This window comes from Camelus ferus, chromosome 11, assembly GCF_009834535.1.
Source record: "Camelus ferus isolate YT-003-E chromosome 11, BCGSAC_Cfer_1.0, whole genome shotgun sequence".
NCBI lineage: Eukaryota > Metazoa > Chordata > Mammalia > Artiodactyla > Camelidae > Camelus > Camelus ferus.
The window spans coordinates 53398193-53422234 of record NC_045706.1 but is presented as its reverse complement, the minus strand read 5'-3'; the positions used below and the strand labels follow the sequence as shown (position 1 = coordinate 53422234).

The 24042-nt window shown below is 50.0% G+C and overlaps 1 protein-coding gene across 16 annotated transcripts in view; it reads left to right on the top strand.

Moving 5' to 3' along the window:
- Positions 1 to 3304: 3304 nt before the first annotated feature.
- KCNMA1 (potassium calcium-activated channel subfamily M alpha 1) overlaps positions 3305 to 24042 on the top strand; it is a 711960-nt gene continuing 691222 nt past the window's right edge. For 5 of the 16 annotated variants that reach the window (XM_032491956.1, XM_032491951.1, XM_032491949.1 and 2 more), the window contains exon 1: positions 3308 to 4537. In XM_032491956.1, the coding sequence (XP_032347847.1) occupies positions 4166 to 4537 (372 nt within the window). In that variant the 5' untranslated portion in view covers positions 3308 to 4165. Of the gene's footprint in view, positions 4538 to 24042 lie in introns of all 16 variants that reach the window. The other 11 variants (XM_032491943.1, XM_032491942.1, XM_032491947.1 and 8 more) reach the window with 5 other exon arrangements.

The window sequence follows — 24042 nt, the reverse complement described above, 5'->3', positions numbered from 1 at the left end:
TGTATGCTATAGAACCCTGACAGCTGGCTAATTAATATTACTGTGGTTGTAGATTTTTACAGCAAGACTTTTCTCTTTGGAATTTTCATATCTCAAAGTTCTCATTAAAGCCTCCTTTTCGAACATTCACAAAATAATGTCATGTGCCAGAGAGACCCACCAGAGGGCGCTAGATCACCTACAGAGTCCACCTGGCTTCTTCACAGAAGAATCACCTAGATTATGTCAAGAGTATCAAAAGTGTGTGCCGGCGTGATCAAAATGAAATCCAGTGTACATTACTTATGAAATTGGGCCTACATTTAAGTAAATGGACTTCTTTGTTCTTTTTGGTCATTACTTTAGTTACTCTGCTTCTTAGTTTGTATGTTTATGCACTTTTATTTCTTTTAAATCAGTTGGGATTGTTCAGATTAGAATCCTTTAGAAACTTGTGTGCTTTGAAAGCTGCCATAGGCTTCCCTCCTCACTGAGAAGCTTATAAATATGATTGAAAATAAATAGTGGCTGGTACTGAAATTTCTACTTTTGTATAGGCTTTCAGTTCAGTGCAGTTGTCCTAAGTTCCCAGCCTGCAGACACACCCAGCAAGAGATGAAATGCACAGAGGCTATTTGTAGATGCTTTTCCATACCCTTCACATGCCCAATGCTGTCCCAGGGATCTGGGAAGCAAGGAGTGGGCATGCGTGTCAGAGTTCAAAGAGCCCATTCAGCCTGGAGCGGCTCTGCCATGCCCTGGAGTCTGTCCTGCCAGTCTGTCTGTCTGTCTGCACAGGTTGCTGTGTAATGGCTGCAGCTGAGGGCAGAAGCACTGTGCCTCAACTCTCATCCCAACTGAGGGGCCTCGCAGGATGGAGGACAGTGAAGTGGGTCAGGGAGCAACAATCCTGCCCACATCCATTTCCCCCATGGCACACGTGCGTGCACACACACTCATACATATGAGACTGGCTTGCGGGTCAGAAGCTCTGGTCTGAGTTGGGCTGTCTTTTTGGGGTCGCAGTACTTACAAACAAGATCTGTATGTTTTCTTTTCCATTCTTACACATAACCCTTTGACGTAGGCAGGGCAGTTCCTGTTTTTATTTCAACTTACAAATGAGAAAACACAATGAATGAAGGGTACCTAATGATACTTTTAAGTTTGAGGTTCTGGGAGAGCTTGGGTAATGGCCTGATGAGATCTGTTTCTGGTGGATGGTGGTGGATGTTGGCACTCTCTCATTTGGTACCTACCAGCCAGGAGGTGGTGAGGACTGGGGGTTATAGCTATGGTGGGAATCTTGACTTTGATGGTGAGGGTCTCTGAGAATCCCGACTAAGCCTTGGTTTTATATAACACAGAAGTTGCTAAAAAGCTTCACTCAGCCAAGAGACAAGTGATGGAGAGAGCAGAGGAGATGATGTCTTAGGGGCCTCCCAGCATCCTCTGGAAGGATAATGAGATGATGGTGATGATGGAGGAGAAATGCAGCTGGGGATTCTGCAGTTGGGGTGATAGAAGTCATTGCAACCAGTGGCTCCCACTGGTGTCTGAGGGGAGCCCAGTCTGTGGGGGAAGTCCAGGAAAGCCTGGAGGGGATTGGTTGGTTTGCAGAAGCTCAATTATGTGGGCGAGGGAATCCATTCTGGGGGTTTCATATCCCACTGAGGAGACAGTCCTATCCTTTGCTGCTCTTTCCATGTTATGAGTGTTTTGTTTTTAAATTTCAAATCTTAGATTTGGTCCTTAATTTTCCTGGCATATGCTGAGGCCCAAAGGCAGCAAACTAGCCATTTAGAAGGAACCTCAAGGCTGCAGCCACCTTCCTCACAGCACTTCTGTGGCTGATTGCCCCTCTTCCAGCCCAGTGCTGGGAAGGACTCAGGGCCTTTGCACGCATGGGACTGATGTGGCAGGGATGCATTCAGAGTGGTTTCTGAACTCGGAGGACCAGGCTGCAGGTACCATATGGGTGACAGACAACTTCATTTTCTGGAAAATACTGTCTGTAGCTCCCTTTGACATACTACTTTTGAGGACTAAACACTGGAGCACTCTTACCTGATTCCATTTCCCTTTGACCTTGGCCTTGACTCTTTACTGTGTATAATGGATGTGTGTCTTGAGCCCAGTGAATGTACCCTGAATGAAGCAGGAGACAGTAGCTTCAAACATCCCCTTGAGCCTCTCTGCCCAGCTTGGTTTCCCTTGCCCCCTCCTCCTCTGCATCCTAGGGTCTCCAAGGGCAATGGGAGGGGCTGAGCTCTGGCTCAGGCAGAAACAGGCCTACACAGTGAAGGATGCTAACTTGGCCTTCACCACAGGGAGGGCTGAAAGGAACCTGAGAATTCCAATTAGGCTTAAACTAATGAGCTGGAAACTTTGGGGAAACCACTGTGGGCAATGAGGGGAGAGTGCGATCATCTTCCTTTTAATTAGTGCTGGAAAAACTTGAGGTCCAGCTGGTAGCATGAGGAAGGACAGCGTCCAGAGGGAGCAAAGTTTTATAGTATCAGAAGGGGGATTCCCCTGGTGGTGCTGGACAGAGGCTGCTGAACAAACCCAGATCCCTGCATCATCTCTTATGTGGAGGAGAGGGAAGACCCTAAATGGGGAAATGTGGGTTTGAATGGAGCCTGGAACTGCCCTTCTCACCTGATGGAGTCTGAGGCTGGATAAAAAAGATATGACTTTAGGGAACTCTCTTGTCTATAGGAGCCTGCACCCCCATCCCGCCCTGCCACCACACCCCATCTCTGCCTACTCTCAGCCTCTGTCGCTTAGTAAGGAAAAGGCAGAAAAACCACTTGCTACCGTCAAAGGCCACAGACCACTTGTCAGCCCCTCAGATGACCCTGCCTTCCAGCCACACGGGGGACACTGGGGCACCTAGGAAGGCGACAGGGAACAGCAAACTGGGGGTTGGTAGAACGAGGAAGTGTTTCCTGGAGAAGGGTCCTCCACATTCCAGAAGCCTGAGGATCTTGGGGCGCCCGGCCTGTGCAGTCAATAGCTGTCGCTCCTCCCCACTGGAGGGTCCTCTGGGTAAAATGGCCTGCCACGGATGCCCGGCCATCCTCCTCGGGTACCTTAGGGAGCTCAGCTGGGGGCGCAGCATCTTGGAGAGAGGTGCGTGGTCCTGCGCCTGGGTTTGGGACTCCACCTGGCGCACTCGGGCTCTGGGGTGCATGCCAGGACGCCGCCAAGGGGTCTGCCGGCCCCCTGCTCAGCCCCTAGACGAGGCGAGTCAGCACGCCGAGCCTCCTCCCCTCCTGCCTCGGGCGGCCTGAGCCCGCGCCGGCTCCAGTTGCTGCAGCTGCTGTTGCTGGCGGCTGCGGGGAGCGCGGGTCGCGCGCAGAAGAGGCTTGGTCGGCGAGGACGGGGACGAGGAGGAGCCTGAGGAAGCGAGGAGGAAGATCTAGCGAAGGCCGAGGAGGCTCAGCGGCGTGGCGACGCGGCTCTGGGATCCCGGGAGCATGGGCTAGCGGCGGCGGCAGCGGCGGGCCGGGCGCGGTGAACCTGCCGCGGCCCGGCGCACACCCGGGCGGCGAGCGGGAGCCAAGCGCAGCGGAGGGAGGAGGGCTGACAAGGGGGCGCCCGGGAGGGGGCTAATGAGACATTATTAACGAGTTGCCTACTAATAAGCCCAGAGCGGCGTGGGCGACGCACGGGGAGGGGGTCCCCGGCCGGAGCGCGGCGCACACGCGTGGCGCACGGCGAGCGGCGCGGCGCCGCGCCGAGGGCACCCGGGCAGGCGCGCAGAGGCAGGGCGGGCTCGGGGGCGGCGCAGACCCCGGGCGCGGGCGGTCCGCGGCGCCCCCTCGCTCTCGGCCCTCGGGGCCGGCGCAGCCCCGGGCGAGCGGGGGACGGGCTAGGGAGGGGAGCTGCCCTCGCTCCCCGTCGCCCTCGCTCCCCGTCCCCCTCCCCCCCCCGGGCGGGCGGGCGGGCCGGCGGCTGGGGGGAGGGCGGGCGGCGGCGGCCCGCTGTATATATCTCCACGCACCCCGCCAGGTCGCGCACAGCGCCCCGAGCCTAGGCGCCTCCCCGCCCCCCTCCCCGCGCTCCGCGGCGGTATCGGCGGCAGCAGTAGCAGCAATATGGCTGTTGATGGGTGTTTGGGGTGGCGCTGGCGGCGGGAGGAGCTCCCCCGAGCCCCTGCGCCGGCCGCCCGTTGCTAGCTATGGCAAATGGTGGCGGCGGCGGCGGCGGCAGCAGCGGCGGCGGCGGCGGCGGCGGAGGCAGCAGTCTTAGAATGAGTAGCAATATCCACGCGAACCATCTCAGCCTAGACGCGTCCTCCTCCTCCTCCTCTTCCTCCTCTTCTTCCTCCTCCTCCTCTTCCTCTTCGTCCTCGGTCCACGAGCCCAAGATGGATGCGCTCATCATCCCAGTGACCATGGAGGTGCCGTGCGACAGCCGGGGCCAACGCATGTGGTGGGCTTTCCTGGCCTCCTCCATGGTGACTTTCTTTGGGGGCCTCTTCATCATCTTGCTGTGGCGGACGCTCAAGTACCTGTGGACCGTTTGCTGCCACTGCGGGGGCAAGACGAAGGTAACGCGCGCCCCGGGCGCCCGCCCCCTGCGCCAGCCCCGCGGCTTCTCGGCGTCCCTTGCAGCCCACCTCCTTACTCCTCACAGCACCGTGCCTCCCTCCATCCCTGCCTGACTTCCCTTCGCAGCTTTCCCTTCCTTTCGCTCTCCTGGCGCCCGCCGAATGGGGCAGCGGGCGGCGCGCCGGGGGTGAGGAGTTGCCCCCAACCGGTGCGCTCCGGGACGCGGACGCCCAATCCCGTCCCCTTGTTTATTGTAGGGTTGTTTGCGGCTGCGGCTGGGGCTGGGGTGGGGGACGCGCGCTGCTCGCGGACAGTGGTCCGGGGTGGGGAGACCTGACCCGTCGGGCACCCGGCAAGCTGGGGGCCCCTGGGTGCACGTTCCGTGTGGGTTACCTGCGGCCGCTAGGCTCCTTATGGTGGGCGAGGGGGAACACGTCAGCAGCACTTTAGAAACCTGTTGGGGAGATGAGTTCGTGGCATCACAAGGCAAGGAAATTCCTTGGGGCAAGGGAGAACATCTTTTGGACTAGGGAATCCCCGGGAAGGAACATGGCCAGGGGAAGTGGGGGGACCTGGATGGGCGAGAGAAAGTTGGGGAGATGCATCCCAGTTTTGGAGGCAACCCATGAAGGCTGCCACTTTAGGAATGTGGGAGGTCACAAATCTGATGTCCCCTGCTCTCCGACTCTTAGATGTTCTCATGGAAGATACCCCCATCCCAAGTGCTTCGGCATCTGTATTCTCGCCCCCATGCCACCACCTTTAGGTCCCCGGAAATGCCACCAACAGCGTGGAGCTGGAGCGGGAGGTCCGCCTGAGAGCCGGCCGAGGCCGCGGGTTTTCACGCGAGCCTCCTCCCCGGCGCTTTTGAGGTGGCTGGATGTTGGCTTAAGCTATTCCTGGCGCAGAGACGCCCACCAGCACCGAGGCTCACTACACCTTATGTATGGTTGCTAGGCAGACTGCCTGGTCTGTCGTCGTGTGTCCCTAGAGATGTCCTCTTTTCCTCGCCACTGTCTGAAGGTGAGAGGCAGGGGCAGTTTTTCATAGAATACTGCAGATTAAAAAAGAAAGCACTGGAAAAGATTGACCGAGCTGCTTTCTTTTGGACTAATTTTTTAACCTAGGGGACTTCCCAGCGCCAGCATTTTCAGAGGGAAAGGAGATCAAAGGGGACTAGGGAACAGTGCAAGGCAGAGGCAGTCTCGGTGGGAAAGCTCACACCTTTTCTAATAAAGTTAATCCGCGGACCCCTCAAACTTCCACAGGGCATAGCAACTGGTAGCAGCCTCCTTAATCCCTGCCGGGAGTAGATAAGACAGGGGCCAGGGGTGACACCAGGGTGAAGGGATGCTTGCTCTCTCGGGATCATTAATTATACGTTGTGTCGGCTGCTGGAGCTCAGCTGTGTTTTGTGGTAGCACATTTGTGCTTTGGAAAATACTGGTGTGTTGGAAATAAGGTAGAAAAATAAAAGCCATCATTCTCTTCCTCCTCCTCCCACCTCTCCGGAGGCCTCCAGATGTTGGCCAGCTTTCTCTGGAGTTACCTTCTTGGCCATAGTGGTTTCTCCTTACTTGTCAAGGCGGAGAACCCCCCCCCCCCCCACATTCCAGAGCAGCCATCAGATTAAGCGAAGCCCTAACCCTGAGACCCACAAGACCATGCCCCCTGCCGAGTCCTTCTTCTGACAAGCACTTACTCATTCGCCTTCTTATTCCCGTCTCCTCTCTCTTCCACCTCCCTGACAGCCTTCGGTCTTAGAGTTTTTTTTCCCTTTACTGAGATTCAGTGACTACCCTTAGGGGAAAGAGAGCGCATAGTTGTACGAGTCTCAAATGTTCTCTAGAATGAGAGATTTTGGTGAACTTTTAAATGGCCTTTTTTATCCTTCAGAAACTGGGCAGTGTTGGTCATAATGAAAACTTTTTCTTCAGTGAGTCAAAATAAGCTTTGGTGTTTTTGTGATCCTGGGGTTTTAAACAGAGCTTCTAAAGAAAGTCTTTTTACTCTAGGGGTTACAGCGATGCCACTGCGTTGCCTGTGATGAAATGTTGATTGGATCATTCACATAAAGAATCTCTGTCTTAACTGATGACCAAGCATAACTTCTATAAGTTTTCTCAAGAAAATAGGTTTTTGGCAACGATGATTAGAAAAAACAGTCCCTATGTATCAGACTATAGTTTGTGGCTCTAAGATGTGCTGAGTTGACATAACTGGAAGTTTCTACAGAGAATCAACCTGGGGTGAGGGATGCTTGCAGTTGGTTGGGAAGACGTGAGGCCAGTGTAGAAGGAGATCAGGTCACTTTTGGTGCCATTAGAGTCCCTTTTAAAACATGCCCAGAATCTCTTAATACTTGCTCCTTGATTTGCTTAATTAAACCTGTGTAGACAGCTCATTATGCCTCATAACAGTAACTTTGGCCTTTTATAAGCTTTTTTCCCCTAACCTTGAGGTCTGTATTTTTCTGCATTTTTTTTTTAATCCCTCATTCTTTTTGCTTTCCAAGTATTTGGTAGTTGTCGAGACACTGTTCGGAAGAATGCATTTGGCTTTAAGTTGGGAATAATTATTTTAGTGCTGGGTTTCCCAAGCAAACCAAGGCTGCTTTTCCACAGAATTCTACCAGCTGTCAGGTATGATCACCCTCACCCTTGTTCAGCCCAAAGATGGTTTGACCAGAAGTTAGGGTCCAGAGGAAGGCTGGTCTTTTAAAAAGAATGTGAAATTCCAGGGGAGATAAGTTTCAGCAGGAGCTCTGGAATCACAAGCATTTGGTCTGTGGGACTGCACCATCCTTTTCCATCAAAGGAACTTGAAACTGGACGTACATCTCAAAGCATCTCATCCTTAGTCCCCTTGCCTCTGAATTCTCCAATCATAAATGACTTTACTATCTTGGAAAGAACAGTATACGGATTTCTTTAGGAAGTAAAGAAGAAAAAGAATCACATTTCCCCCCTGTTGGGAACTTGGACACAGTCATTCTAGTACTATGTTCTTTGCTGTACTTTTTCACGTTACTGTTTCATTCCCTGTTGGGTTTCATCAGAGCCTTCTATTCATTTGGCTGTGACGTTCTGAGGTCCAAGCCAGTTGCAGATGGTAGTGAATGGGGAGCTGCTCTGGCAGCCTGAATAAGGTGGTGACCTTGAAGAAGTCGTCTAACCTCTCTGGTTCTGGGCTCTTTCCCGATGTGTAAAATGTGGGGATTGAGTTCTGGGAATGCTCATGTCCCTTCCTGCTCTGTGACTCAGTGGGGGACAGTAGAAGGAGCTGGTCAACTATGAGTAAAGTTTCTAGCTCAGAACGTGTTTTGTGGTTCTCCAGCCTTGGAGCATTTCTGTGTTTTTATTCCCATCTTCTACTCCTCTTCCAGCACGCAGTCTGCTTCTCTTTAAATGCCTAGGGAAACTGAGGCCGGCTTCCTGTGGAGCTGTGGCTTGCTGGGGGGCCTCACATGGCCCAGGCTTAGACGCATCCTGCCCTCTGTTGGAGCTGACCTGCCCATAGGAGTTTGGGTTTGATCAAGTCTGGTCTGCATGTGATGAATTATGGCGGTATTGTCTCCTTGGCTGTGTCTGAGAAAACAACACGTTTTCTCTGTCAGGCTTGTGACCAATATAAATATCAGATCCCATTATGGCATGGTAATTACCCAGGGTCTGGCCTGACGCATCCAATCAGGGCTGGAACTTCAGTGCCTCCGAATTCTTGATTCCAGATTGGCCCTGGTGCCTCCTGTCATCCTGGAGATCGGCTGCATTGGACGACCTTCACATGCTCCCTTTTCATCAGCTTATTTAGGGTGGCCTTGGAGAAGTGCTTGGGTCCCAGTCACAGGGGAACTCCAGGTGACCTTCCCTCGTCCAGAGAGCTTTTGCTTTTCTCGTTCCTGGCTCTCTCTCTCTGGTAATGCACGCTTTTTTAGAGACTCTGCAATCAGACAGACCCAAGTACAAATCACGAATCTCACACCTCTTAGCTGGGCATCTGTGGCTGGCAGCCATGTTGAGCTCGGTTTCTTCACCTGCGAAAGAAGGGCGTAATGATGCTTCCTTTGTATTCCTATACGGAGTGCCAAGAATGGCTATGTAGCACCCAGCAAATGCCTGCTGCTTAGCAGGTCTGTAAATGGGAGCTATCATAGCGCCTTAAAGTGGTAGGTTTTTAATTTTCTCTTTGATTCCTCGAAATTTTGGCCCTGAAAGGGCACAGGCTATAACAAATAGAGCTTTTGAACCAAAAGGGACCTCTAGACCCTGAAGTTGATTGTCCTTGGGTCAAACAACCAGTTAGGGTCGGATTGAGGTTTGGGCTCATGGCTCTTGGCTAGTGCAAGGCTGGAAGGCTGGGGAGGGGCGACCTAAGAGGACTCTGGATGAGGGCTTGGCAGCATAGCTAGTGCTTTGATGGCCAGGGAGTCATTGTGGGGCCCCGGGAGCTGCAGCCCTAGCAGAACGGGAAGGTTTGGAGAGCAGGTGTGTCTGTCTAGTGTCTCTTGAGACGGGTTGAATTCAACCCTTATTATCCCCAGTCCAGAGCTCACAGACCTGTTCCCTTGATAATGTCGCAGTTTCCTGGCCGGGGTCCTCTCTACCTGGACCAGCTTTATCCTGACGGCCCCCAGAGCAGTGTTTCCCCAAGTGTGTTCTCGGAGCACTTGCCCTTGAAGTTAGCTTGTGAAACAAAATTATGAGTCAGAGCACACCTGCGTGCCCCTTGGAGTGTCACGTCACGGGCTTGGAGAAGTCTCGTGAGGTAGAGGAATTGGTCCAGCTACACTTTGGACCAATTGCCTTGTGACCTTGGGCAAGGACTTCACCGCTTTGTGCTTCAGTCTCCTCATCTCTGCATTGGGGATTGTAATCCAGCACGGCCCTTTGGGATAGGTCCTCTCACTGACCCCCACTTTACAGCATTTCCTGGAAGGACACTGGTGACCACAAGCTATGTGCTGGCCCTACCTCCTGGTGCCCAGGGGCCTTGTGCAAACACGAATCAGGAGGAAAGGACGAGCTGCCCTAGCGTGTGGCCTGGGGGAGAGAGGACTCCAAGGGCCATTCATTGTGTGCCTGGCACAGGGAATGCGTGCTCCCCCTCTGGGTCTCTCCCTGTCTCTGCCAGGGCAAGAGAAGCCGGGGGGGGGGTGGTTAAGGAGTCAGGTAGGCATTGGGTTGCAGTGCCAGGACCTCCTTCTCAAAGTGGGAAGCTGGGGTGTCCCTGGCTCACAGCGGCAGTGGCCGTGCTAGTCTGTGAATCACAGCAGCCAACACTGCCTTCCTGGGACTTCAGGGCTGTGGAGTGCCTGGAGGGCCGCCTCTGTGGTTCCAGTGAGAAGGGCTGTGTTTGTGCCGTGACGCCGCAGTTCCTGGAGCCCTGCAGAGAACACTGATCTTCCTGTGACCTGCCTGGGGGTCAGGCAAGGTCAGCCTCCCGCAGGACCATGGAAATTCCACAGCCTTTCTGTGCACAGCAGGGAGCAGATCAAGAGACTGTCCTTTTTTGAAATGCTTCTTGAGTGGGTGGAACCTTTGCTCTGGGCACATGGAGGAGGAAACTTGGGGCCTACCCTGTGATGCAGGGGTGTCCCAGCACTCTGCGTGGAAGGCTCAAGGGATGTGCAGCTGGGATATAGAGCTCTGCTTCCAGTGGCTGGAGAGAGCATCTAGTTTGTCTATTCCTGGGGCTTCTCACACCTTAATATGCACACAAATCACCTGGAGAGCTATTAAAATTCAGAGTCTGGTTCAGAAGGTCCAGGGTGGGGCCGGAGATTCTGCATTTCTGGCAGGTGATGCCTGTGCCAGACAGATCATGCTTTGAGAAGCAAGGATCTGGTCCATTGCTCAGTCTCCAGGCAGTCCCTCCCTGAAGACATGCCTGGTTTTAAAGATGGAAATTCCCAGCTCTCCAGCAGTTGGGAAGGGTCGAGAAGAGGAAAGGTTCACTGTGCCAGGGCAGCCAGGTGGAGAAAACTCAGTTCAGGCCTCTCCGAGTTGCCGCGGTTCAGTCTGGGCACTAATTGCTAAAGCTGATTGTTGGCATGTTCGCTCCCAAGGCACCCACAAGCGCTGTCAGTTTGGGGTTGAGTTGTGGCAGCCAGAGCAGCATCCTGCTAGACGTCTAGGGTACAGTGTGTGTGTTGCCCACCCGAGTGTGGGCTTTTCCTCACGCCCGCGGGTCCGGCTGCGAGGGGTGAGGCTTTCCAAAATCCAGGATGGCAACTCAGCCAAACCACCTTCCTGCAAAATTAGAGGCTCATGGTGGAGCCAGGGCTGCACCGTGCTGATGCTCCAGGAAGCCAGCTGCCGGCCACGCCCTGTGGACTGCTGAAAGTCAGCGGGCAGCAAAACTGCCAGCCTGATTTTCCATAGAGACCTGGGTGGGCCTTTCCAAACAGAGAGTCCAACTTGAAAGGAGTGGGCTCATGGCCTGATCGCTGAGTGGGGAGAGACATGTGGCACTGTGCTATGCCACCCTCCGGTGGTACTTCTTGAGAATTCTAGCAGATGAAATTGGAAGTAGTTCCTTTTCTCACCATACTGTCTGGGTTTTTACAGCTCCTACTGTCAGGCACTTTTTCCTTGAGAAGTGCTTTTTGTGTTGTTCCATCATTCAGGGGAGAACCCAGAATAAACTTTTATCATGAGCATCTTCAGCCTAAATGAAGGGCTTAGCATGGTGCCCAGCACACAGTAGGTCCTCAGAGAACTCTCATGGTTATTACAGTTGTTTTTGCTTCTATTATGTAGTAAGTGCTGTCCTCTGTCAGGAATTGAGCTAGGTGCCTGGGGAAAAATAAGACTCAGTTTGTTTGACAGCATGGAGGAGAGAGAAGGAAAATTCAGTTATCTTCTGACAGTGTATGCCCACGTCTGGTCTCTGAGTTGCCTGCAAACCCCCTGAGGGCAGGAACTGAGTCATATAAATACAAGTGCACATATGTGTTGGGAGGGCCCTTTCCATTTGGTTTGGTTGGGGGTGGCTGCGTGGGACTGTTGTAGGTGCAAATACATTTTGCTGCTTTTTTGGGTAATTTATTAGACACTATAGAGGAACTCTGAGTGAAGGGAAGGGGTTGGATTTGGTGACACATGATGTTTGAGTCATTTCTAGATTTCAATTATTCATGCCGCCCCAGTCTCCCCTGACCAGTGGATCACAAGGATTTGTTCCCGATGAGTACTTGTTTGCGAGGTGGATGAGTCAGGCAGGGGACGGGACAGCTTCAAAAGCATGGCTGCTTGAAGATGGAATTTGCTTTGGTTTTGGCAGTATTTGGTGCCTGTCTTTGGGGCATTATGTCCAATTGCCAATTTGGAAGTGTAATTGGCAGTCCAGCTCCAGAATGGATATACTCAACATCGTCAAGCCGAACCTCTAAAACTTCTCCCTATAAGCTCTCGTTACTTGTATGGCTAGTCCTTCTTTACGTGGCCCCAAAGCGAAATCATTTAAAACATCTCATTTACTTCATATTCTCTATGCTCTTTCATGGGCTTCCCTACCAGGTTTCCGCGGGGACCGGACCCAGGTGACGCCAGCCTTTTCAAAGGCACAGGAATGCCTGTGTTCCTTCTCTCCTTCCTTCTCTTCTGCCTTTCTTGGATGTCCCTGCTTCCCTAGTGATTCCTGCCAAGTCTAGGAGCAGAGGGACTGAAGTTTGCAGGTTAGTTGATCTTACAGGCATAGAAGCATGTGGAATTTGGATGTCATGGTGGTGGAAAGGTGGTTTGGGGCCGGGGTCCTGCCGCCTCCTCCGTGCCAGTGCTGGGAGCCCTTGGCCCCATCTCCAGAGCGGGCAGGGTTGGTCCTGATCTTCTCAGGCCACTGTTCCATTGTGCACAAACCCACCTTAGAATGAATGGAAAGGTCTTTCTCCTTGTGTTAGTCCCTCTTTGCTTCTGAGCTGTTTCCAAGATACACAGAACATGTGTTGGTGGGGGATAAATTTCAAATTCCAAATCTGGCCCAGGAAGGTGCAGAGCTGGGTGGGGTTTAGATGTCAGCAATGTTCTTGAGATGTAGAATGCCCACCTGTGTTGCTCCCGTGCAGGGACCCCACTTTCTTTTTCTCTCTCGTGACTTCTGGTGTCCTTCTACCTCAGAGGCCTTGAGATTTCCCCCTGCCCCATGCCCCAGAGTTTGCACAACAGCCCAACCTGGCTGTTAGTTCTGGTGCTTTACCCTGTGTGATGTATTGGGTCTTGTCAGAAGCAGTGGGTGAGGATTTGGCCGTCTCTGAGCCATCGGATCACTTCTTTGTCACTAGAACGTGCCCAGTGTTTCTAGAGTTTAGCTCCATTAGGAGTTAGCACTGGGCTTGGCTGAGAGCAGATGTGACTTGGGGAGGATGCCAGGGATCCAGATGCAGAGTGTGGATCCCTTGTTAAGAAGCCCCAGTTGGACTCTGCTTTCTAGTTGTTGGCTCTTCCCAAAGGAGAGAGAACAGACAGAGATCTTGAGCCTTTTTTTGTTTTATTTTGGATGATTTAAATACAGCTGCTCCTAGAATTGAGGATTATTCCTCTCCAACTGCTCATCTGATCTCTGCTCCTCTGGGCTTCTACACTCTAGTGCTGCCATTTCCCCTGTTTTGCTGAATAAGAAGAGAGTGTGCAAGAGAGGAGGGTGAGGGAGGGCAGGGGGAGTGGGAGATGTTTACACACATAAAAGTGGAATTTCTCTTCTGGGAGCTAGAGGTTGGCTAACTATGTGACTGGATGGGTTTTGCTTTCAGTTCCTTTACTTTTTGTCTTAATGAACAAATCATGACAAGTGGCCCCACCCCCAAGGAGTGCAGCATTCTATAAAGACCAGTGGAAAGAGTGATTTCCCTTTTGGAAGATTTTAGCTTTTCTAGTGAGAAGTTCCCTCTAATTAATTGCTAGCATGGGGCCTGTGTGGCCCGGTGGCCCAAGATGCCAGGGGTTATAAGGTTTCTTAGGGCTCTTCTTCATGTGCCTGTTATGTGAGAGCAGAATTCTCTTCTTTGGGAGAAGGTGCCGCATTAACTTGCTTTTTTCCCTTTTCGTGACTTTGAAAAGTAGACTTTTTGTGACTCGGGAAGGGGAAAAAGTGGACATATAATGATTAGCAAATGGAGAACTCAGAGATAAGGGCTCCAAGGCCCTGAGGAAAGATTTGGAAGATGAAAGGATTTATACAAGTGCTGGGGATTTTCATGACCAACATTAGGAGGCAAACGCTTAATACAGTGTTTTTCTTCTTTATGCATCTGGGAGCACTTTCCCTTACAGTGCTTAGAGGAGTTGTTTTAGCTACCCGTGAGTGTGGCCGTTTCTCTCATAGATTGTGGCAGCCACAGCCGGTCAGGTGGTAGGATTCAGGAAGAGGATAGGAGTGGTGTCAGAAGTCAATAATTTTCCTGTCCTAAAAAAAAAAAATCCATTTCTTATGTTCATGTGCAACCCTGTTTTCCCTGAAAGATTTCTTTTTCAATTTGTGTTTTACACTTTTGTCCTTAATCCTAAATGTGGCTATATTCTTTGTAGAAAATGTAGGCAGGACAGAGAGGCGATTAAAAAAAAAAAAGGACACCTCACACCCACTGGGATGGCTACTATATCAAAAAATCCAGAAAACAGCAGGTGTTGGTGAGGATGTGGAAAAATTGGAACCTGGGTGCACTGTGTGTGGGAATGTTGAATGATGCAGCTACTATGGGAAGCAGGATGGTGATTCCTCAAAAAAAAAAAATTAAAAATAGGATTACCATATGATCCAGCAATTCCACTTCTCAGTACACATCCAAAAGGAGATATTTGCACATCCCTGTTCAGAGCAGCATTATTCATCATAGCCAAAATGTGGAAGCAACCCAAATGTCCATCGATGGATAAATGGATAAACAAATGTGGTCTCTACATGCAATGGAATATTATTCAGCTTGAAAAAGGAAGGCAGTTCTGACGCATGCTACAACATGGATGAGCCTTGGGGACATTGTGCTCAGTGAAATAGGCCAGTCACGAAAGGACAAGTACTGTGTGATTCTATTTACATGAGGCACCTAGAGTAGTCAGATCCATAGCGACGGAAGTAGAAGAGGGGTTACCAGGGCCTGGGGGAGAGGGGATGAGGAGTTGTTTAATGGATACAGAAGTTCAGTTTTGCAAGATGAAAAGGTTCTGTGCAGCAATGTGAGTACACTTAATACTACTGTGCTGTATACTTAAAAATGGTAAAGATGGTATGTTTTATGTTATGTCTATTTTACCGCCATTAACATTTTTTTAAAAAGGAAAAAAATCCCTCCAGACTCCGCTTCCTGGAGATGACCATCACTGTCTTTGGGCACCTTCTTCACTGTGGTGCTCGTGTGTGTCCGTGGGGCAGCTGGTATCCTTCCTCTAAGGACTGGTAAATGGCAGTCCCAGGAGACGTGCCCAGAATGGCCTTGTTTGATTTAGTTGGTACCCAGAGTGAGAGCAGAACAGACTGAACAACCTGCTTTCTGTCCACTGAATCTGGTTTGATGGTGTGTGAAGTTAAAGGACCACTGGAGTTTTTGATTTTGACACACAAGTAGCTGTGATATCTTAAGCAAGTCATTGCCTCTGGGCCCCAGTTTTCTCATATGTAGCATGCTCTCTGATTCAGTGATTTCAATATACAGCCATTTCTTAAATCAGATTTCAAAGGTATCATTTTTACCTGATCAAGAACCCAAGGCTAACTTACTCAAGGCCATGGGGCCAGGGAGCAGTTCTGTTCCTCTGTGAATCACGAGAGTGAAATTTGATTGACATGTCCCCAAAACTTGAACATTGACTTTGGTGAGGTGGCATACTTAAGAATTACAGTCTGGGGACACAGGCCCTATTGGAAATATCATCAAACTTGTCATTAAAAAAAAAAACAACAACTCTCAGAAATAGGTTTTGGTGACTATGCTGTTACTTCTAGCGACATGGCCACGCCACTGTTGAGGTTTTAATTTTAATTTCTGGTGTCGGGGAAAGGTTGAAAATGTGTTAGATTATAGACCAGACTAGAAGCAGTGCCCTATGATAGGCTGGCTTTGTTGCGGCGGGAATAAAAAGAAACTTTTGATTAAAGAGGAGGTGGTGCTCATGTACTTATACTTTGGTGCTTTCCCTTAACTTGCCCCAGAAGGCAAACCCGGAGCCAGAATGTTCATCCCAGCCCTGTTCCACGGAGCATTGCAGCCGCCCAGAGCAGGGATAAGGTGACCGCAGCTTCTGTGGCAAAGGAGAGAGTATCTGATGGGACCCCCATCGCTATCCCCAACACTGTCAGTAAGTTCTGAAATAAAATCCTTCCCCCACCCCAAATCGTAAGCAGCCAGCACATCAGAACCGTTTGAATAGTCTCTTCGGTTATATAACACCAATCAGATTATGCTCCCGGGGCCACGTATTAAATTTTAACTTGTCACAGATACATTCTATTAACACTTCCCAGATCCACAGTGTGCCAGGTAGCTTTGGGGTGTTATGGAGCGAATTGGTGATTGTGTAGGACTTGACAAGGCCCAGATGAAAATACTTCCTTAGATTTTCTAGATGGCAGTTTTAACTCTTCTTGGAGGGTGCAGACATCCTGCATGTATTTCTTATAAAATCAACTGAAAATTTAGACTGTGGTTTTTCTATCTACAGTACCGAATGGTGGATTTATGGCCACGAACCAAATAAGACAGACATTTTTTAAAACTCTGGGAAGCTTTTCATTTTCCAGTGACAGGCAATGCAAGCACTATATTTTTAATTGGTCCCTTCTTTAAGTCAGGAGCTGAAATGTTATCATGCAAATCTCTCTTGAGTTGCATGGAAACTAATAAAATCACGAAGGTTTCTATTTGTACTCTATGAACACAGACTGTAATGAAACCGAAACAGCTATCTCCAGGGATGGTGCTATTTAAATGCTAGGCAAGGCTTTAAAACGACTTCAGTGCTGAAAACAGAAGCCAGCAAGTGAGTGGTTCCGTTCTTCCTCCCTGCCTCACCTGTGCCTGTTCACCTCTGCTCCTCTTTCTGTCCCAACCTCAGAAAGAATTCATTGAAAACAGAGACCTCTGTAATCACTAATGTAGCCTGTTTGCTACCTGCTTTAGGAATTTAGCAGTTGATCCCCAAACATCATTCTCTCTTAGTCTTTTCCCTCTTCGTCCTCAGACATTGCATTGATCTCTACACTAACTGGTGTTTTTGTTTTGGTCTTTCTTACCAAACTGAAGTAACTGGCCTTTTAGGAAACAAATTAATAACACATTTTTTTAGAAGTTACTATGCATCAAGCACTGTTTAAAACTCCTTATGTTATTATGTTATTTAATCCTCAAAACAGTCCTGTGGAGGAAACACTTATAGTTCCCAGTTTACAGATGAGAAGACTGAGGCAGAGGGAGTACAATTTTCTCTCTCTCTTTTTTTTTCTTTGGATAACAAACATTGAGTGTTTACTGTAGTAGTTTCTAAGCTGTTCATTATTTAATCCTCAAGACAACCCAGTGAAATAAGGGTTATTATCATCCTCACTTTATAGGTTAGGAAAGGGTGGCATGGAGAAGTTGAATGACTTGTCCAAGGTCACACACTTGTGAGGGGCAGAGCCAGGTGTAAATCCAGGCAGGTGAGCAGTGGAGCCCACCTGTCTAACCCCTGCACTGTCCACCTCTAGTCTTATCTCCTGTATTGGGAGAATCTCCTTGGCTCATCCCTGCCATGGAGTAAAGGGAGCTGTGAAGATCAAGGACTCAGAAGAGAAATCCATGTGTAGAGACTCACACACCATCCCTAGGGGAGATGTGAGATCCCTTGGACAAGTTCAGAGAATTCTGTACTATTGGATAGAAATGCACCTTAAAGTTTATCTAGTCCTTTTAATTTCTCTAAGTCTTGGTTTTCCTTGCTGGAAAATGGGTTCATCACCTTTTCTCTGGCTAGTAAGCAGGTGTGCTGTGTGCAGTTGTGCAGGTTGCTAACTGCACAACTGTAGGACTGCTGTGGGATTCACATCAAATAGTACATGATTGCATTTTATGAACTAGGGCGCATATACCATATCCCTGTGTTGGTGGTGGTGGGGTGGGGCGGTGTGAAGGCACAGAATACATATTAGGGCATTTTTTGAGTATCAATCTTCCTTGAAATTTTGGATAAGAACACTAGTTTTAATATTAATATAAACATGGAAGGTATTAAGAGTAGGATGAAGAATTCAAGCATATTTTAAAAACCTTGAAAGGTGTGTGTGTGTACGTATGTGTGTGCACATGTGCACTCACATGCAGGAGACAGCAGAGCAGTGGAAAAGTTTGACACTCACTCGCAAAGGCTGATCATTAAGCTCAGAACTTGAGCATCCTGATGTGGAATGGTGCTGTCTTATTCCCACATGCTATTTGCTCATATCTCAAACCCTGAAACTGTGTTATTAAAAGAGTGGAAATTCTTGAAAAGCAAATAAATATCTCTGAATTCCCTGGCCTGATATAAAGAAAGTGCATTTTGGATGTCGGTGGGACAGAGAATTTAATCTGCACACTCAGAAGGCGGTAGTGGTAACTTATTCAGTGGTTATGAATCTTCCCTTGCCTTTAGAAATATCAATTCCTTGCCCCTCTCCACCTCCATGGCTTAGAAATACATTATTGTATCACAATATGGATTTCTTTCAAGACCACTGGGCATTGTGGCCTTGTGCCTGCCAAACCCCATGCATAGAATGTTTGGAAGCAGAGATGAATTGGTCAGTCCACGAATCTTTATTTGTGTGGCTGTTCTTTTCCCAGGGACACAGGGTTGTGTAAGACATCATTTCCTCCCTGGCAGGATTGCACACTGCAGTCATGAATGATGCCCCTGGAATTGTGCAGTGCACAACCCACACGTCCATATGTGTGACTTTCCTAGGCATCTAGCTGGGTTGGCATAATACACTCCTCACTTGAGAAATTAAAAATACAGTGCAAGGCCTGTAATTCTTAACGGCCAAATAAGTAAGAGAAACACCAAGAACCTGAGATTCAGAAAAGGTGGAGAACACAGAGAATTAGTCTGAGTGAGGGTGGCCAGAGACAGCCCACTGCGAATGTGGGGGTGTGAAAGTGGACCCAGCCTGCCTGTGCCTAGGCCCAGCCCCCAGGACAGGCTGTGTCTGTGATTTCTGATCACTGTGACATGGAAGGGCCACAGGTCCTCATACTGATTCTTAGCATGAGCCTTTGAGAAGGGGGAATGCTTGGGTGCCAGCCTGTGTGTTCCTAAGGCCCGTGGGCAAGGACTGACAGGACCCCAAGGATTTGGAAAAGTCCTCTCGTTGCACGCTGTGCAATTTTTAGCTTCCTCCCACGGCCCCTGCTGTCCCCAGGTGTTTGTCAGCAAAGCATCCTGTGCTTGTACAGAAAATGGCAGTCGGAGGCCAGGCCGGCCTGTTCGGCCGCAGCAGTCTTCCCACCAGGCCTGGCGGCCGGGCTGGGGCTCAGAGGCTGGCAGGTGGCTGCGAGGGTGATTGCGTAACTGGCCTTTCTGCCGGTCGTGGTGCCTGCTGGTTCTGGGTGAGGAGGTCGAGCCAGAGTAAACAGGTCTGCCATCCACGCTCCTCCCAGAGCCCTGATGGTTTGGACAGGCTCGCGGGCCGGCGTTGCGCTGGCACTGTCAACAGCTGCTTCTTCTCTGCTGCAGAGTGCCCAGGCCTGAGCGACACACCTGTACTGGGATGTGGGGAGGTGGCCTGGCCTGGTCCACAGCTGGTCCCAGGTGTGGAAGAAAGCTGGGCAGTGGACTCAGGGCTGGCCCATTACTTCCCTTCCAACCCTTTTCTCTGTCTCCCATATCCCTCAAGGCTTGGCTCACTTGCTGGGAAGGTCACTTTCCTGGGAAGCCTTCTCTACTCGCCTGAGTCGGGTCTCGCTCTCTCCTTTGACACCCCCACTCTGTTCTCTCCATCCTGCGTGAGCATCGTCTGTTGAATGCTCCTTGTGGCTGAGGATGGTGTTTTTCTTTTTTAATCTGTGCCTCCTCCAGGTGGCTCCAGAGGGTGGGCTGTGGGCATTGGCTGATCAATAACAGCGTGGCAGCTCGTCTTCAAAGGAGGCCCTCAGTGAACCATGAGTCTGGTGTTTATGCTGTTGGCTAGTCCCGCGCTTGGAAGCAGGGCTGGCTCTGCGACTTGCTCGTAATCAATAGGATGTGGCAGGAATGATTCTGCAACTTCGAGACTAGCTGGGGAGAACCCTTGGAGCTTCCCTCTGGCTCTCCTGGAACCCTGGCTGATGAGCAGCCGGCCACCATGTAAAGAAGTCTGACTACCCTGCCAGCACCATGCTGTGGCAAGTCCAGATCTCATGGGGAGGCCCTGCAGGATGAGCTCCACGTGGAGGGGGCTGGGGAGAGAGAGAGAGACTGTCCAGGGAGCACCAAGGCACCAGACGTGGTGGCAAGAATCCACCTTGGAAGGGGTTTGCCCCACCCCACCCCCAGCTGACGTAAATAAGAGATGAACCAGCCAGCTCAGCCTTTCCTGAATTCCTGCCTTAAAAATCATGAACAAAATGAGATGACTGTTTTCAGCCACTGCATTTTGAGGTGATTTGTTATGTAGCCATAGATGATGAGAACAAGTAACTAGTGTTAAAGGCTCTTGCCCTCTGTCTGGGTTCCTTCCCAAGCTCTCTGCACTCGGCCGCGTAGGATTTCCTTCACTTCATTAAGCTTTCTGTTCTTATACCTCTGGGCCTTCCCACATCCCTGCATTCTACCTGAATTTCTCTTTCCTTGTCCTCTCTTTCCTGTTCCACTTAGCTGACTCCTGTTTACCCAGCGCTGTGCTGGCAAGTGTTTGATCTCTAGGAAGAAAGCCCCTATTGGTAGCATTTGTCAATTCCTGTGGTGTAAAGACACCCACTGTGGCTGATTTCAAGATACCAGCATGAAGTCCCAGAACATGGAGGCAGGTGCTGTTACCCACATTACATGGAAAGTGAAGCTCAGAGAGGTTTACTTTCCTCAGTAAATCATGGGCAGGTATGGATTCTGGTCTTTCTGGCCTCAAAGACCACACTCTTTCCACTGCACTACACTGTTCTCATGAAGAACCCAGAGCCCAACCTGCACGCAGGTCACATTGCTGCTGGGCTGTCCTGTTTCTTCTAGACTGGGGGTCCTTCCTTTGCTTCTCTTGAGTTGCTCCTGGCTCTTCCTCATGCTTTGTGCACCCAACCAATCACAGCTGCTAATTTCTCTCCTGGACCGTATTATGGTATCTAGATTCTGTGGTGCATGCAGTAGTCATGGAAGCACTGAACTAAGAGGGGCCCGTGAGATCATCCTGGAGCATGATGAATTATGTGTATTAGGCTAGGCCAGCTGCTGTAACAAACAACCTCAACATGTCAGGGACTTCATACAGAAGTTTATGTATTGCTCATATAAAGTACCATTGATGGGGGGGGGGGTTGGGGATGGGGTCTTGCTCCAAGCAGTCATTCAAGGTTGACTCCTTACACCTGTAGACCTGCCATCTCTTGGGGGCCCTGAAGGTCTAGGCTGAATCCTCTGCATCCCTTTGACAGATTTGGAATGAGAAACAAGGATCATGAGGTATGGTTTTGTGAAAGTAGTCCTGGAAGTCATTCACATCACTTCTGCCCAGGCAGTCCCTTGGCCAGAGCTGTCCTGTGGTACCTTAACTGCAAGGCATCCTGGGAAGTGTGGTTGTGCGCCCAGGAGGAGTAGGAGATGGATTTAGGGAACACTCAGAGGGGCTCCAGAATGCCACACTGCGGGAAAACCGGATTGAGGGGTTTTGCCATCCATAACTGTATCTGCCATAATTAACCATGACTATGAACCAATAACACTGGATGTTAATACTGAATGTTAATATTCAGTGTGAAAACTGAAAATCCAGAATATAATGCTGAATATTAACACAGGGTGCTACTAGGTATCACACGCACTGTTAAGCACGTTCCGTGCTTTATCTCACTTAATCCTTTCAAGAAGTCTGTGTTGTAGAAATTATTACCACTGTCTCTGTTTTATAGCCCAGCCAACACTGTGGCTTGCAGTGGGCATAGCACTTGCCCAAGGGCGTCACTGAGTAAGTGGCAGGGTTCCGCTCAGACTCAGACTTCTCTGGCTTCAGAATGTTAACTCTTAGCTGCTGCCTATGCTGCTCTGGGGTTCCCTCAGCTCTCCCCATTCTTGACCCTGCCTTCAGTTTGTAAGCTATTCTGCTTCTTAAACACCTCCAGCAACAAAGGGACCAAGGGGCTTACCTGCCTTCTCCCTCTGCCTTACAGAGAGAACAAAGAGAAAGGCATCTTGGCTGTGGCCAGATGACGTTGCCCCTTGTTCTCCACCATGGTGAGGGGGTGGTGAATTGATGGCAGGCACCTGCTCTCCTCCCTATGATTTGAAAGCATCCCCTCGGCTCTCTCCCTCCTTGAGTATTACCTCCAGAGGGCTCTTCGCCTGGAACGTCAAAAGCAGAAGGGAGATCGATGGCAGAGGCTGGTCCCCAGGTCCCTTGCTTTCCTCCCTGTGGTGAAGTATTTCACCCTTGGAAATGTCACTTCTCTTTAGCCCATTCCATCCAGTTCAGATGTCATGTTTTAGCAAAGCAAGTGAGTTCAAGTGTTCACTGCTGAGACAACAGGGGATCGAACGTGAGTGATAACATCAGTGATGTGGCTGCTCTTTTAAAACCCAATGGACCAGTACGCACATGTCCAGATAATCTCCAGTTAGCTTGGTGGAGTTGGCAAGAGCATGCCGTCTGGAGCCAGACTTCTTGGGCTCAAATCATAGTTCTGCTACTTGTTGACTTTTAGACCTTTTGCAAATTGCTAAAACTCTCGGTGCCTCAGTTTATTCACCTGGAAAGTGGGACTAGTAACAATCCCACTTCATGGGTGTGTTGTGAGGATAGTATGTGTTTATTGATTACGGTAGCACCTGGTACATCACAAGGGCTATATGAGTATTAGTTATGGTTGTTATTTCATGTTGTGCCCTTTTGGGAGACTGACTCTTTTCCCAACATGGACCATGACAGTCACCTCCTAGGTGGTCACTCTGTTTTCCAGAGGGGTGGCTAGCATGCCTGTCCCCCTGCTGGGTTGTAGCATTTCTGAATTCTGGGACTGTATGCTGTCCATCTTTGCGTCTGTAGTGCATGGGGCTGCGTGAACTATCATCCCCGTGTTGAGGGCTCCAAGAGGACAGGGACCTTTTAATGTTTATCCCTGTTTCCTTAGCAACCACCAGCAGGGTCCAGCATCACAAAATTCTTCTCAAATAGATGCAGGACTGAAAGAACAACTGGCTTCTTTCTTCCTTGGAAAATGAGGGTCTTTCCTTGGGAACAGGTGTGTGATAGCATCGGTGCCTTCTTTTGAATATGGCTGGGGTGACATCTCTCAGTATTTGAAAGTCAGTTTGATTTTAAGAAACTGTCTGAGGGAGTTTGCAGGCAAGCGTAATGAATAAGAGGGGAAGCCAACATGGGTAAGTTACTTCTGGTCCCCCAAATGTGTTGTTATGATTACACTTACGTGTCTGAAGGTTCTGGATGGTGTGTAAATGACCTCTGTAGGTGATTTCCAAAGAAAAGTTCTAGAAATGCTTTGAGTTTTGACAGCATAGGAGCAGCATTCGTTTTGATTTGTTACCTTTGGTCCCTTCAACTCAGGCTTGTGAACTTCTAGCTTAGCCTTGGAGCTGGACGGAGGTGGGCTTAAATACCAGCTCTCCCTTGCACTAGCTTGGTGGCTGTGGGTGACTTACTTAATCTCTTTAAGCTTACTTTCTTCATCAGTAAAATGTGAATACCGAAAATACCTGCCCCATAGGGTTCTTTTTTGTGTGTGCAGGTTAAATGAGATGATTACCATGAGCCCTTAGTGCCTCTTAGGTGCTTAACAGATGGCTCCTGTTATGAGGAGACTGAGTGTCATTTTAAACACGTCTCCTCCATCAATAGCCATAGTAAGGTTGCCGCTGAGAAGGGGAGGAAGAGGCCATTTGAGGGAGCATGAGCTAGGGGCCAGCAGTGAGCACCAGGTGAGGGTTGGTTGAGACAATTCTGAGGGTCCCTCGGTGTTTTTGCATGAATTGTGATTTTTGCCTCTACGTGTTCTGCCCTGCAGTCCCCACTTCCTCAGCCTCAGGCAGATGGAGGTAATAGCAGAGGGGATAAAAGGGATGGAAGTATTGGAGGCCCTGGAAGGTGCTTCTCCCAGAAGGGCCAAGGGGATGTGAAGGGGCTTTTGAGTCTGGTGGGCCCATCCGTCTGCTGTCCTGGGCAGCCTTCCCACCCTGTGAGTGCCCACAGGGGCCGGGTGAGCTGTGAGTGAACCAGGGGAACTTTTGGGCTGTAAGGGCCAAGAAGACGGCCCTTCTCAAGCCTCAGCCTCTCCACCCAGGTTACTTCTAATTTATTTTATTTATTTAATTTTCAAAATTTTGTTATTTTATTTGTTGGGGGGAGACTAGGTTTA